The sequence below is a fragment of the Erythranthe guttata genome, chromosome 2 (genome assembly GCF_056151865.1).
Source record: "Erythranthe guttata isolate IM_541 chromosome 2, IM_541, whole genome shotgun sequence".
Classification (NCBI taxonomy): Eukaryota; Viridiplantae; Streptophyta; class Magnoliopsida; order Lamiales; family Phrymaceae; genus Erythranthe; species Erythranthe guttata.
In genome coordinates this window covers 4,547,140-4,562,737 of record NC_142534.1, presented here as the reverse complement: position 1 = coordinate 4,562,737, position 15,598 = coordinate 4,547,140, and the positions used below count along the sequence as shown (strand labels likewise).

At 30.8% G+C, this 15,598-nt stretch overlaps 2 protein-coding genes across 2 annotated transcripts; one reads left to right on the top strand and one right to left on the bottom strand.

Annotated features, from left to right (window-relative positions):
- Positions 1-692: 692 nt before the first annotated feature.
- LOC105962603 (NADH dehydrogenase [ubiquinone] 1 beta subcomplex subunit 3-B) lies at positions 693-2,679 on the top strand. Its single transcript, XM_012986918.2, has 2 exons — positions 693-997; positions 2,464-2,679. Exon 1 carries the CDS (start codon positions 778-780, stop codon positions 982-984), a length of 207 nt encoding a protein of 68 aa, XP_012842372.1. The 5' UTR covers positions 693-777; the 3' UTR covers positions 985-997; positions 2,464-2,679.
- Positions 2,680-4,979: 2,300 nt separating this feature from the next.
- On the bottom strand, positions 4,980-5,942 carry LOC105962589 (agamous-like MADS-box protein AGL61). Its single transcript, XM_012986901.2, has one exon. The coding sequence runs from the start codon at positions 5,835-5,837 to the stop codon at positions 5,064-5,066; it is 774 nt and encodes a 257-aa protein (XP_012842355.2). The 5' UTR covers positions 5,838-5,942; the 3' UTR covers positions 4,980-5,063.
- Between the last annotated feature and the right edge of the window lie 9,656 nt (positions 5,943-15,598).

Sequence of the window (15,598 nt, the reverse complement as noted above, 5' to 3'; positions counted from 1 at the left end):
TTAGCGGATTTTTTTTTTATTTTTAATTAGGGTAAATAACGACCACCTCCCTGAGGTATGGTCAAATTACGAAAACCTCCCTCATGTTTGGGTAATTACAACCACCACTCAACTATAAATCTTCTTACACGTCTACCCTTGCGGTTTCAAATTTAGTGGAATCTTCGAGATTATATGGAATATTGTCACTTTTGTACCCGTTATATCCCATTCGAACTCCACATTTGAAGCAAGATGATCATAATATGTGTTTTTTGGCTTGTATATATCAGATTGTGGTGCATCAGAAACTGTATTTTTACACAAAACAAGTACAAACTATAGCACATTCCACGAAATCTAGATGATTATGTTGAATTTGACACCATAAAGGTGGAGGTGTAAGAAAAAATCATAGTTACGGAGTAGATGTAATTATCCAAACTAGATGAGTTTTTTCGTAAATTGATCATACCTCAGGGTGGTTGTAATTTACCCTTTTAATTAATATAAATAATGCCCGGGATTTCTTTTTTCGTGGGCCAAGTTCCATATATATGGTGAGTATTTAAGTAGACACAGCCCACTAGAACTAATTCAAGCCTCATCCATTTATCAAAAAAAAAAAAAAAAAAAAAAAAAAAAAAAAAAAAAATTCAAGCCTCATAAAAATCCTAAACGACGTCGGATTAGTACTAAACGGGCCAAAATTAGTATACAAACCACATTTCCAATTCATTTTCGTCGTCTCAAAAAAAACGAGAAAGTAAGCACAGAAGAAAAAAGAACGAAGCGTCAATGGCGAAGCCACTGGGTCCCACCGGAGAATTTTTCAGGCGCCGCGACGAGTGGAGGAAGCACCCGATGCTCCACAATCAGTGGCGCAACGCCACCCCCGGCCTCGGCATCGCTCTGGTTGCCTTCGGAATCTACCTCGTCGGCGAAATGGCGTACGACAAGATCTACGCGCCCAAGCCCCATTCTCACTCTCACTCCACTCACTGAAACTCGTTATCGGGTTAGAATCTCGCGATCTTACATATGATCTGTCTATACGAAGAAAAAACAAATTCAATTTTCTGAAATTTGGAGTTTTTTTTTTTTTTAAATTGTGTTGGCTTTCATCTTTTTGTGTTCCGTGAGGTGATGGTGTGTCAATTTAGGTTTTCATTTCCTATTTATTTATTTATTTAATTTTGTGAATTTTAGGGTTATCTTATCTATAACCTGAAACCCCAAATTTAATTAGTCTCTCTCAATATTATAGGTTTTGTTAAATTTAATCTATAGTATAAATGCTTCGCTAGGAAATTTGAATTATTCGTTGTTGATTTGTGAATTTTGTGATGGTATCTCGATTTGTCTTCTAAGTTCAGAGCAGATATCTAAAAATCCGATTGCGCTTTGGACAAGTAATAGCTATGATTGATTTAAAATAATTTCTTAATATCCCTGTGGTTATATATATGGGTGAAATCGATATCAATTTGTCACTCTGAATCATTTTCACATTTTGGATAAGGAATTGCTGTTTCGTTCGAATAAGCACCAAATAGTTTTACTGACTTTTTAAGTCTACTCCACCCCGTTTCTGTATATAACTAATAACTTTTAATTGGTCAGCCTCGATTGTTGGGTTTATATGATCAGAAGGGATCCGAAAAGCTTATATTATTGCTATCTCGTTGATATGTTTGATCTGAACGCATCACAAAGTCAGCTTGATTTTTATTTTTATGTTTTTGTGAGAGAGAGAAAGGGACTATTAAATAGTGATTTTTAGTTCCCTTTTTTCATACGAGACTGAAAATAAAAGATGCTTTTTTCCTTTTATATTTTTCGCCTTATTGTTTTTTTCTGATTTGGATTATGTGGCTTTGCATTGTACATTTTTAGATCGAAGCAGACAATTCATTGAGCAAATACTGGAAACAGTTTAATTGTAATGCAGGAGTAACTGATAAGATATTATCTTGATCGCGAACTCTAGCAATAACCTAAGTTTCTGCATAAATTCCCCGTAAGGAATTTGAGAATCTGTATGCTATGGAATTATAATTTATGTGGGATTTAGTGTGATTTATTAGTTTCTACATAAATTCCAAAATGTGTATTTTCATTTTCACGAAGAAAATTTACAGTTTGTATTATTGATAAACAAGACAAACTAGAATTGGGATTAATAAATACAGATGGTCAATTTGTATGCTATATGAATATCAATAGTGATTCAATAGGTCGAAACTGTCGTTGATTAGTATATAATATTTTCTGGAATAGAAAGATCATTTCTATATACACTGTCATTGATTATTCTTCACTCGTTATGGTGACCGTTGAACATAAATCTATATGCTAAATTGTTTTCCACCCTGCAGTTCTTCCGTTGTTTACTTAAGGATGGATTTTACTATTTATTTAAACGAACTCGTTAAATCTCTCCACCGACTAATCGTGGTTTATACACGTTGATTGATCGTGCAGATGAACGAGTGATGTCAAAGCATGGAGCGGAATCGTGTTCTCGCTTTCCTTGATTTCTATGAGTGTGTTCGAATAAAGCGTTCTTCAGACTTGTTTGTTGTTGACTTTCAGTCTTGCTAAAACTTCAAACTTTTGTTACCAAATTATGAATAGCTAATTTTCCGTCGGTTGTTTCTCTTTGTGTTTGCGTATCGAATAATGAATTGATGATGCATACATATGCTGTTCTGCAGATAGAATTAATACACACACACCATGATTGTGTCTTTCATATAAGCTATATAAGACTTTGAATCTATGCTTGTTTAAAAATTTCAAAAGAAAAATCCCAAAACAATTCCAGGAAATTCTCTCTTGTTCAATTATGATTTAATTGATACTCTACTACTAGTACAGTACAAAAAATATCTTCATTATCAATAAATAGACATCACTGTACATTTTATATATGCTGCAATTTGCTCTGAAACCCCTTAGCTCTAACTGTCTTTCAAATTAGGAAATATGAACTTTTGTAATTTTTTAAAGTCATGTATTCTTCACACTCCCCCACCTTCACTCAGATCCCGTCCAATCCCATCTCTGATGTAACCTAATAAACAATGAAACCGAATCAAAAAAATATTAAGAATTGTTTGGTGATGGTGATGGTAATGTCGGTGGTGATATACGCACACTCCCCACCTTCACTCAGATCCCGTCCAATCTCATCTCCGTTGTAACCTAATAAACAATGAAACCTAATCGAAAAAATATTAAGAATTGTTTGGTGATGGTGATGGTAATGTTGGTGGTGATATACGCACCAGAGATTTAATTATTTTTCTTCACCTTATTTAACTAAGCTATGTGATGGAGGTCTAACCAACAGTTGGCAAAATGATCCTATCCAAGTCCCAACTGGACCAGTAACGAGGAGCCAAGTTAAGCAATTCAAGGAGAAGCTTGCCGCACTGATCCAAAATGTCTTAACTAAGAAAGCTTCATTCAATGGTGATAAACAAGGGTGGATTATGCATATTCAAGTGGCGGAGTCACCGGACAAGTGTGGGAACCATCCGGGCTAAAGATCAGTCCAAGTTGAGCAAATAAGAGCAAGCAGGATGAAGACCAAAGCCCACCCTACCTTAAATTCGTGGGTTCATCTCTAATCAGCTCATATTAGTGTGTTAATGAGCCTATTCTATTAAGGCTCTCTTTAATTTCGTGGCTCAATTGTTTAAAGCCTTTATTAAGTAGATTTATGGTTTTATTTTCCTTTCATTGTGAAAGACGGCTTTTGATCATTAATTAAATTGTGAGATTATTCTCTCTAGTTCTTTAAGAACTCTTCGAACATATCGGAGGATTCCGTACGTTCACCCGACTTATCAATCAATCTTCCAGAATTGATTGTGCGTCTTCACATACCAAGGTTCTTGTTTCTTTATAGACAACGGGTCGCGGTTCCACCCCCTTTTGATTCCTTCTTTTGGATGGTCCAGGAGTTGATAACCGAAGTATTGTTCTCGGGTCTCGTCAAATAGTTTGCGTGGTTCATATCACTATGCAAATAAGTTGTCTAAGTTGTGTAACTAAGATGTCTGTGTAAATTATGTATATATTGTGAGAAGCATCTATTCTTATTTTAGTTTTTTCTTAACTGTATGTTAACTAAGTTGTTGCGTATTAATATAACTAGGTTGTGTAAATCACCGCATCGTCTTTACTGTTAGTTTTCTTAAGCAAAATGGCAAAATAGACACATCCTTATATCTATACAAAATATTTTAAGGGACTTCCAACTAATTTTTCTATATTTTAAATTCTTATTTTAAAATCTTTACCTCCAACATTTTATACATATATTTTGACTGCTACTATGTTTTGTCTCATCCCAAATATAAATACGATATTTTTTGATAAAAACCCCTCACAAATATTTTGTACAACTAAGAGTCATATTTTGAATATGCTAAAAGTCAATAGGGCAATTTAGTTGTATAATTTATACTGAAAATTTAGAGCTTGGACTGAAAATAGATAACTTTGTTTGAGAGATAAGAATGAAAATGGACAGCTTTGTTGAAAAATTTGGAAAATTAGGCGGTCGACAGCATGTGACTGGTGGGGAGAGGCGAAAGAGTGGAAGAGAGGTTATTTTTTGAAGTGGATTTGCATTTGAAGAATGACGAGTTGGAGAATAATAAAGTATTTTTAGTCTAAAATAATCTGAAATGAAATGAAAATAAGTCTTTTTTTTTTTTAATGAAGGAACTCGCAACCTACCATATAGGTACGCTGGATAAATTTACAGTCTCGTATAATAGTTTGCAACTCATATGAGAGACTTATCTAGGCTAGTCATGTGTGAAAAAATCTACCTAGCAACCGTTGGTAAGGGATTTTGAGTCTGAGTCAATTGACAGATTTACTTGCTTCAACCGCTAGACATCCCTTGTGGGACAACATAGATGTTCTTGTTATCATGAAAACAGCGTAAAGGATCGCACTCCAATTTAAATTCTTAAACGATAAAACATGTATCTTGCTAATAAAAACCAAAAGGAACAAGAAACTGCAATAATGAAAACATAAAATAATTCAAAACAATAACATTTTCAGAAATTCCGACGTCCATAGCCATCATTGAACTCTTCAGCATCAGCACTTGTTGCCCCTTGATCATATGGAATCACAGTCGCATAAGGAACCACATTACCATGGGAAGAAGAAGAAGCACCAAAATCTTGACCGGTATATGTTCCACGAACAACATCGCACCCCCTTTTTGAATCCACACCCTTCTCCACTTGGATTCCGAGTTTCTTGCTAAATTCCATAATCGCCCCTCTCAAATGCTCGAGCTGTTGGTAGTTGAGTTTGTCAAGGGAAGCTTTTCTCATCCTGTCCATCTCTTCTCCACGAGCCTTCTCAGCTCGTATCTGGCTCTCGACCAGAGCCAGATACTGCTGATCCTTGATCAGAGTTGAACTCTGTTGGACATGGTTCGATTGACCAGCGGCATGATTGCCAGCTGGTCGAGAATTCAGGGTCAAGAATTGGCCATGCTGTGCCAGATATTCTTGACCCTCAATTGGAATCGAGCTCTGTTGGACATTATTATTGCCAGATTGAGAATTAGGGTTGAGGTACTGATCGGCAATAGTATTGACGTCAGGATGGCCGAATGAGTGGGCCTTGCCGCCAGGGGAGAAAACGACAACCGCTGCCTTGGAGCCGGTGAGAGTGCAGAGCTCACTGGCTTTCTTGAATAGGCCCACACGCCTTTTTGAGAAGGTGACCTGGAGGTTACTTTCGTTCTCCATTTTTTCCATGTTCACCTTTCGACGACCCTTGTGTTTTTTCGGTTGGGGGTTATTGGTCGGATTCATTGTCGAAAATCAAAGAATTGTTATTTGCTCGGAAATGGTGTGCTCACATGGATATAAACTCGGTATATATAGCAGTGGTTTTGCTCTTCATTGTTATTTTTTGGTGATTCTACCTTATATTTAATGGAAATGAAATGAATAGGTGTTAATTTTTATCCACTTTTGCCGATAAATTTTTAGTAGGTTGAATTTTACAAAAACCTTGACGAGGAATTTTAAATTTATGTCAACCTACTCAAAAAATTGGAAGGGCATCTCTATGATAGGAAATTGTTTGTGTAAGGTATGTTCATATTGATGCATATAGTGATGTTGGTCATTTTTATTTCATTTTTCTAAAAACATATGACGAAAAAGATCTTGGAATTGTTATGAGTGTTGCAGAATAGGCAAATGGTAGTAAATTTACATACCTCATTCATTGAAAAACAATCTAGGTCCTCGATGCTAAATATTTTTTTCGGTGCATAACGTTAAATGTTAGTAGCGGCAAAAAGTATCATTAAGTTATATGCAGTGCGGGAGGCAGGATTTCCAATTAGGGTAGGTTACACAGAGATTCGGAGTCAACGCCATCGATTTCTTTAAAAGGATTTTCCGCAAAAAATAAATACATATCTAAATTAGAACAATAGAAATTAAATCCTTTAAATTACATTCCAAAATATGATTAAGCAAATTACTTACATACTATTTACAATTAATTGCGTAAATTGTCCCACAAGGGATGGCCTAGCGGTTGGAGCAAGTGAACTTTTGTCAATTGACCTAGGTTCAAATTCTCTTGCCAACGACCGCTAGGTGGAGCTTGTCATACATGGTTAATCTCTCTCGTATGGTTTGCAAGCTATTATAATATAAATAAATAAATTGGGTGGACTTTAAAATGGTGGATTTTAGATAATATTGTAGATTTTCAACAGTTGGAATCGAATAGGTACTACACTTTTTATAATGATTAAACACGCATATTCGGGTTCCGCAAGGGATGATTTAACGGTTGGAGCAAGTGAGTTTGTGTTAGTTAACTTTAGATTGAATCCCCTTGCCAACGGTAGTTAGGTCGAACTTGTCACACATGGTTAGCTCAGTAGTTTACATCACTCGAATAATTTGCATGCTATTATACAACAATGTAGGTTTACCCAGTACACCTATATATAGTTGGTTGCGGGTTCCTTCATTACGAAAGAAAACACATATTCGACCTTATTTATTTAATTTAAGTTAACAGTACAATTTTCAAATGTATAGATGTTTCTTTATTTTTCAACATGACTTGCATCTATTAATTTTTATATTACAATATTTAAGAGGTTTTTTACTCATTCCTTTTAGAGGACAATTTCTAAACACTCATGGACTACAATACCCTTTTAAATCAGAATCGTCATATTTTTACCTTTTGGTAAAAGTCATTCAAGCAACTTAGATAGAGAGTTTGGGTAGAAAATAGTCAATCTTAGATTGAAAATATATTATTATCCTTCAATTCATTCGTTCTTGAAACTACACCCACTTCAAAAAGGAAATAGTGTGTCTTCCACTCTTCCGTCTCTCCATACCAGTCCTTGCCCGCCGACCATCTAAATTCCACCACAAGATCATTGAAAAAGGATTATTTTCATCAAAGATGTCTATTTTCAGTCCAAATTCTCCAACTAAACTGATAGTTTTCAGTCTAAACTGTCTATTTTCCAGTGTTCTAAAAATCGGCCGAGGCGGCCGATTAATCAGTCTCCGAGGCGGAGGCGGTCATAAACTTTTACGATTTTAGTGTTAAAGTTTGAAAAATTGGTTTTATGTCTGTGAGGCGGTTTTTAGGCGGTCTGAGGCGGTCAAACCTTTAAGCCGGGTCAAACTCGGTGGCAATAATCGGCCAAAAATCGGTTTTTTTTTATTGTTATAATTCAAAATAAAAGTTGGGATTTCAATATAAAAATATGAGTTTATGCTTTATTTTGTTTATGTTAACTATTATTGTTAAGAACTAATAATGTATGTCAGGAATGTTCAAGAATAAACATAAATTCAAAAAAACTAGTGCTTCACCCGTGCGTTGCACGGAGGTCAGTTTTAAAATGAGAAAAATAATAATATGTAAACGACTATTTCTTTATAACAACACCAATTCAAGTAAAAAAAATAGAAGGAAAAAAAAACATAAACTTTCTCTTAATTCAGAGTTTTAACATATGAAATTAAATTAAATATTACAAAAAAGAAAACACGGAGCGCGCAAAACACGATATAAAGATGAAGCGAAATTATTTAAAACATATGGTATAACTCTATTTCATGGAACACAATCTACCACGCCATACGAATCTTCTGCAAAATAACTAACCTAACAACACACACTGTAGCAGAGAAGTAACACAATAGATATTCAAATAACCTGCAAGCTTATCACTAACGACTTTCAATTAGTGATGTACAATACTCAAACAACAATACAACTTATAAATATTTCAAAAGAAATAAGATGTATACGCCCCAACCAATATTGATACCAATACTGATATTAATATTGATACGATTCTAATACTGATACTAATACTTATAATAATACTAATACTAAAACTAATACTAATAATATTAATACTAATCTATATAATATATAAAAGTTGAATTCCACACCTAATTGATTGACATTTGTCAATTTCAATTGGTGACATGTATTCAATTGCATCCCACGTGGCAAATTGATTGGTGAAAATAAATCATCAAAAAACATGTCACCATTTTCCAAATTAAAAAGATATTTAATTATTTTATTATATATTTATATCATACCATTTATAAAATGCTCTAAATATATCAACTTTCTTGGAAACTCTAAATAGTTTTATTTTTTAATTTAATTTTAATAGTAATTAATTTAATTTAAATTTATTTAAATTCAATTTAAAATCTTCACTAATTAGAATTGTATGATTGACGTTGTTACGAAAATTTTGTATTTTAACTCATAAACTTGGATTTATATAAAAAAAATATTGCAGAATAAATCATTTGATATTATACATTTTACATGAACATGACCAGAGAATATGTTTATCTTTTTTACGAATTTAATATTATATTCGTAATCACCAAAATTTCCCTGATGTTTGTTTTCGTCTTACATCGACCCCCTTACGGTATGATTTTTCACGGATTTTTTTTTATTACGTGGAATATTCCCCGAAAAATGCAGATTCTACCATGCACACGACATTTGTTTATGGTACTTTTTAAAGACAAAAATTACCCTGAGGGGGACTTTACACGAAATATTTATTCTTCTTAAATAACATTTTCCCAACTTTTTAGTATTACTATTACCTCCCCTAAGGGTAATTTTTGTATTTAAAAAGTAAGATAAAAGAAATGTCATGTCTGCAAGGGTAGAATCCACAATTTTTGGGATATTACGTGGAATAAAAAAGATTCCGTAAAAAATCACACCATAAGGGGGTCGTGTAAGACATAAACAAACATCTGGGGGATTTTCGTAATTACCGATAAGTGGGGGTGATTTCCGTAATTTAGCCTAAGTTCATGAGGATTTTTGTAATTTATCCTATTAATAACGATTATCGTTATTTTCACGTCTTAACGTTTGCTTATACCCTTATATTATTTTAAATAATTTTAATGTCAGTTTGATAATATAATCTATATAATATATAAAAGTTGAATTTCACACCTAATTGATTGACATTTGTCAATTTCAATTGGTGACATGTATTCAATTGCATCCCACATGGCAAATTGATTGGTGAAAATAAATCATCAAAAAACATGTCACCATTTTCCAAATTAAAAAGATATTTAATTATTTTATTATATATTTATATCATACCATTTATAAAATGCTCTAAATATATCAACTTTCTTGGAAACTCTAAATAGTTTTATTTTTTAATTTAATTTTAATAGTAATTAATTTAATTTAAATTCAATTTAAAATCTTCACTTATCAGTATCAGTATCAGTTTCAATATTCGTATCCGTATCAGTATCAGTATAGTATCAACATTTGTATCAATATCAGTATCAGTATCAGTATCAATTAAATATCAGTATCAATATCGATATTAGTATCACTATCAGTATCAGTATTAGTATTAATATCAATATCAATATTAGTATGAGTATCAGTATGACTGTGAGTATCAGTATGAGTATGAGTATCAATATTAGTATGAGTATCAATATGAGTATGAGTATCAATATGAGTATCAATATTAGTATTAATATTACTATGAGTATCAGTATGAGTATCGGTATTAGTATCAGTATCAGAATTATTATTGTTATTAGTATCAGTATTAGTCTTAATATTAGTATTAGTATTACTATTAGTATCAATATCACTATTCGTATCACTATAAGTATCAGTATTATTATTAGTATTAGTATCAGTAGTAGTTTTATTCTTAGTATTAGTAGTAGTATTAGTATTAGTATCAATATAACTATCATTATCAATGTAAGTATCAATATTATTATTAGTATTAGTATCAATATTATTCTTATTCTTAGTATTAGTATTATTATCAATATCAATATTAGTATTAGTATTAGTTTTATTATTAGTATTAGTATTAGTATTGGTACGAGTATGTGTATTAGTATTAGTATCAGTATTAGTATTAGTATTTGTATTAGTATCAGTATTAATATTAGTATTAGTATTAGTATTAATATTTGTATTAGTATTAATATTAGTATTAATACCAATATTAGTACCAATATTAGTATTAGAATCACTATTAGTATTAACATTAGTATTAGTATTAGTATTAGTATTAGTATTAGTAAGTATTAGTATGAGTACCAGTATTAATCGAATTAGTATCACTATTGGTAACAATATTGGTATTAGTATTGGTATCCGTATTGGTATCAACATTGTTATCAGTACTGGTAGTGGCGTATACATCATATCTCTTTTGCAATATTTATAAGTTTTATTGTTGTTTGAGTAATGTGCATCACTAATTGAACGCCATTGGTGATAAACTTGCAGCTTATTTGAATATATATTGTGTTACTTCTCTGCTACCGTGTTTTTTGTTACCTTAGTTATTTTGCAGAAGACTCACATGGTGTAGTAGATTGCAATCCAAGAAATAGAGTTATACCATATGTTTTAAATGATTTCACTTAATCTTGATATCGTGTTTTGCGCGCCTCATGTTTTCTTATTTGTAATATTTAACTTAATTTCATATGTTACAACTCTAAATTAAGAGATAAATTTTATGTTTTTTATTTCCCTCCATAAGTTTATTTTTCTCATTTTGAAACTCATCTCCGTGCAACGCACGGGTAAAATACTAGTACGTATAATAATACTAATACTAAAACTAATACTAATACTAATACTAATAGTAATACTAATACTAATATTAATACTAATACTAATACTAATACTAATACTAATATTAATACTTATACTACTAATACTAATACTAATATTAGTATTAATACTAATACTAATACTAATACTAATATTAATATTAATACTAATATTGTTACTAATATTGATATTAATACTGATACTGATACTAATATTAATACTAATACTAATACTAATACTAATACTAATATTAATACTAATACTAATACTAATACTAATATTAATATTAATACTAATTCTAATACTTACTGATATTGATATTGATATTGATATTGATATTGATACTAATATTGATACTGACACTGATATTGATACTGATATTGATATTGATAGTAATGTTGATAGTCATAGTGATACTCATATTAATATTATTATTAATACTAATACTGATACTCATACTCATACTCATATCGATACTCATATTAATACCGATACTAATATTGATACTGATATTAATATTGATGCTGATAATAATACTACTATAATACTATTACTAATACTAATATTAATATTGATACTGATACTGATATTAATACTGATATTTATACTGAAATTGATATTGATACTGATACTGAAACTGATACGATACTGATACATATACTGATACCAATATTGATACTTATATTGATATTGGTACTAGTATTGGTACTAATACCGATACTAATACTGATACGGATACTTGTACTGATATTAATGCTAATATTACTATTAACACTAATTATATTACTAATAGTAATACTGATACTAATAATATTACTAATACTAATATTAATATTAATGCAAAAACTAATTTTAATGTTAATGTACTAATGGTAATGATACATATACTGATACTGATACTGATACTGATACTGGTACTGATACTAATATTGATACTGATACTGATACCGATACTAATATTGATATTGATACTTATACTGGTACTGATACTGATATTGTTGCTGATACCGATACTAATATTGATAGGGATACTTATACTGATGTTAATACTAATATCAATACTAATACTATTAAGGGAAGATTATAAATTGAATTTAATTAAATTCAAATTAAATTAAAAAATAAATTTATTTAGAATTGATATATTTAGAGCATTTTATAAATAGTAGGATATAAATATAGTAATAAAATAATTAAATATATTTAATTACCTTTGATTTTAGAAAATAATGACATGTTTTTTGATGATTTATTTCCACCAATCAATTCGCCACTTGGGATGAAATTGAGGATATGTCACAAATTGAAATTGGCAAATGTCAATCAATTAGGTGTAGAATTCAACTTTGATATATTATATAGATTGCCTTTTTATTTATATTTTATAAGGATATTTATGTATTATGATCTTCTTATTATTAAACTTTTATTATGTTATTAGTATATACATGATGGAGATAAAACTATGTTTAAAGATCTTTTTATATATGATTGAGTATTGATAAATAATAACTAGAAATATATTATATTAAATTTAAAAATCGATTTATTTTCGATTTATCACTGATTAATCACCACCGCACCGCTAGGGTCTACCTTTAGGGGTTTTAGAAAAGAAAAAAAAAACATGTGGCAACAGAAGACCCACCCGGTGTTTTTCACCGGGCGTAGGGTCGAAGGAACCTCTCTGAGGTATGGTCAAACTACAAAAAATCCCCTCTTGTTTGGATAATTACAACCACCATCTATACTCCTCAAATTTAGTGGAATATTCGAGATTATATGGAATATTATTACTTTTGTACCCGTTTTATGCCATTCGAACTCTACATTTTGAAGCTAGATGATGATAATATGTGTTTTTTGGCTTGTATATATCAGATTGTGGTGCATCGGAAACTGTAATTTTTACACAAAACGAGTACAAACTAGAGCACATTCCACGAAATCTAGATGATTATGTTGAATTTGACACCATAAGGGTAGAGGTATAAGAAAAGATCATAGTTAAAGGAGGTAGATGTAATTATCCAAACAAGAAGAGTTTTTTCGTAAATTGACCATACCTCAGGGGATGTTTGTAATTTACCCCTCAAAGAGGGCATGCTATAAATTGTATGGTATGTTAATTGACCTTTTTTCTTGGGCCTCCAAATTTAAAAGAAAAAAAATATTATATCGATTTTATTTGATTAATTAAATGTACGTAAACTAAATTATTAAACCAAAAACTCAAGCCTTCGATATTTTTATGCGTGTTTATAATAGGTGAATCAAACACGCTCATTTTCGAATTTCGTCCTATAGGCCCTGAAAAACGCTGGACTGTCCCCGATCGTCCTATTACTCTTCCCACACTCCACCACACATTTTCTATATGTATCTCGTGTATCCCTACAAATCAACTGTTGGAGGAACATATTTGAAAAAAATATATCCAAGAACTCTAAATAATTTCAGGCAATTCTACTCTTTCTTTGACTTCTTTTAAAATAAGTTGTTTTAATATATAAACCAAAAACATACCTACAACAATTTATTTGTATTGGTTCTAAAATTGCATTGAAAATTTGTCATTTTGAAAAAAAAAGACAAAAACTCAATATTGAGGCCTCAAGATAATTGTTGGTATATATATATAACAATCTGCGTAAATATTGAATAAGAATTACACTTACTTGGAAGTAGAAATTAATCGGAAATATGAAGAACGAAAAATCGACTGAAGCTTGCAAAAGCAATGTCCTTAAGACAATATTTTCGGGTTGTCTACGGTGCAACAGTCACTCCCGGTAGTCTCCCAAGATACAACAGTCGGATACTTCGATATTTGCACAAATTCGAAGCTCACGGCGAACTAGAAACGTTGGAACGAAATTTTGACAGACGGGTTTTAGGAAGAAATTCTCGAACGTCTTAATATTTCTTGTGCAAAACTGATCAGGTTTTGTCTTATTTATAAATATTTAAGAGTCCTTTTGTGAATAGATATGTTGTTATGAAAAGAGTTATTTCATAAATAGACGAGTTGTTTGGAAAAAAACACATTCATTCCAAACATGCACCCATTTAAAATACCCTAATTATTTTATTCAATTAAAAATTCCCACCAATAATTTGCCAAAATAAATTGTTTTTTTTTTTCTTTCAAACAAGCAATACACTTATAAATTGAACGTTTAGAGTTAATTTGATGACATTTGAAAATATGTTCAACTTTTAGAAATAACAAATTTTAATCACAATCAATAACTTACACATTTTTCAAAGCTTTTGCTAACACCAACTAACACCACCTAAGAATAAATAACTATAAATCTTAAAGGAAATTGGAAATTATTGAAAAGTTGAAAATTTCATGCGCAGGAGAATATTCCTACGTATATATGTATTTTTTTAGAGAAAAAAAAAAAAAAGCGCGACCACTACTTTTTCATATTATATATTGTATCAACAATTAGGTATACAAATATAATAGGTCAAAAATAACAAAAGAAAAAAAATATCTTATTTCAAGTTGAATAGAATTATATGGACGACATGATACATAATAGTGTTTTGAAATCCGGACTGAATCGACCGGTTGAACTGGGTAAACCGCAAACCGTTGCTTTGCCTGGTTCAGTTTGACTAGTTGGACTGTGAAATCGAAATTTGGTTTTTTTTCTCCCCAAAATTGTGCTATTTTTTATTTAAAAAAGATAAACAAACAAAAAATAGTTAAAATGACGTCTATTTACTGCCCAGATGAAGAAAAAAAATTAATCAAAATAAAAAACTTTGGAAAAGGAAAATATATTATTTCATATTATAATTTCTATAATATTTGAAGTGATTGGGTTGTGATGTTTGTGTGTGTGTGTGTTGATGTGTTGTGTATAAAAGAAAACTAGGCTTAATTTATGATTCAATAAGTTAATGTGCCTAATAAAAGTATGATTCATTCACTATAACAAATAAATATAAATGATTATTGAAAAAAAATAAAAATAAAAAATCGATTGAACCTGTCCAACTATGACCCAATTGTTTGTCCGGATCAGTGTCCGGTCCGAGTTTTAAAACTTCGATACAAACGGATGTCTATACTTTACACTAATTAATCTTTCTCATAAAAAAAAGGGATTTTTATGCAAAAGTCCCCAACCAAGCATGTTTATTATTCTAGGTATAGGGGACATATCTCTTTCACCAATAAGCCCATCCCTTTAATATTTATTATAACTAAAGGAAACATTCATGTATATCCCAATATTACCCTCAATCATTTATACCAAATTCTTAATTGTAATCCAAATTAATCAATTTTGTCCATAAAAGTTCAATTTTGACCACAAAAATTCAATTTTGACTTTTTTTTGGAGTATAATTTAATATGCTCCAATTTCATCCTTAACTTAATTTAATCTCA

Bases quoted from the DNA above. Each gene is read 5' to 3' on its own strand.
- LOC105962603 (XM_012986918.2), top strand. From the start codon at position 778: ATGGCGAAGCCACTGGGTCCCACCGGAGAATTTTTCAGGCGCCGCGAC.
- LOC105962589 (XM_012986901.2), bottom strand. From the start codon at position 5,837: ATGAATCCGACCAATAACCCCCAACCGAAAAAACACAAGGGTCGTCGA.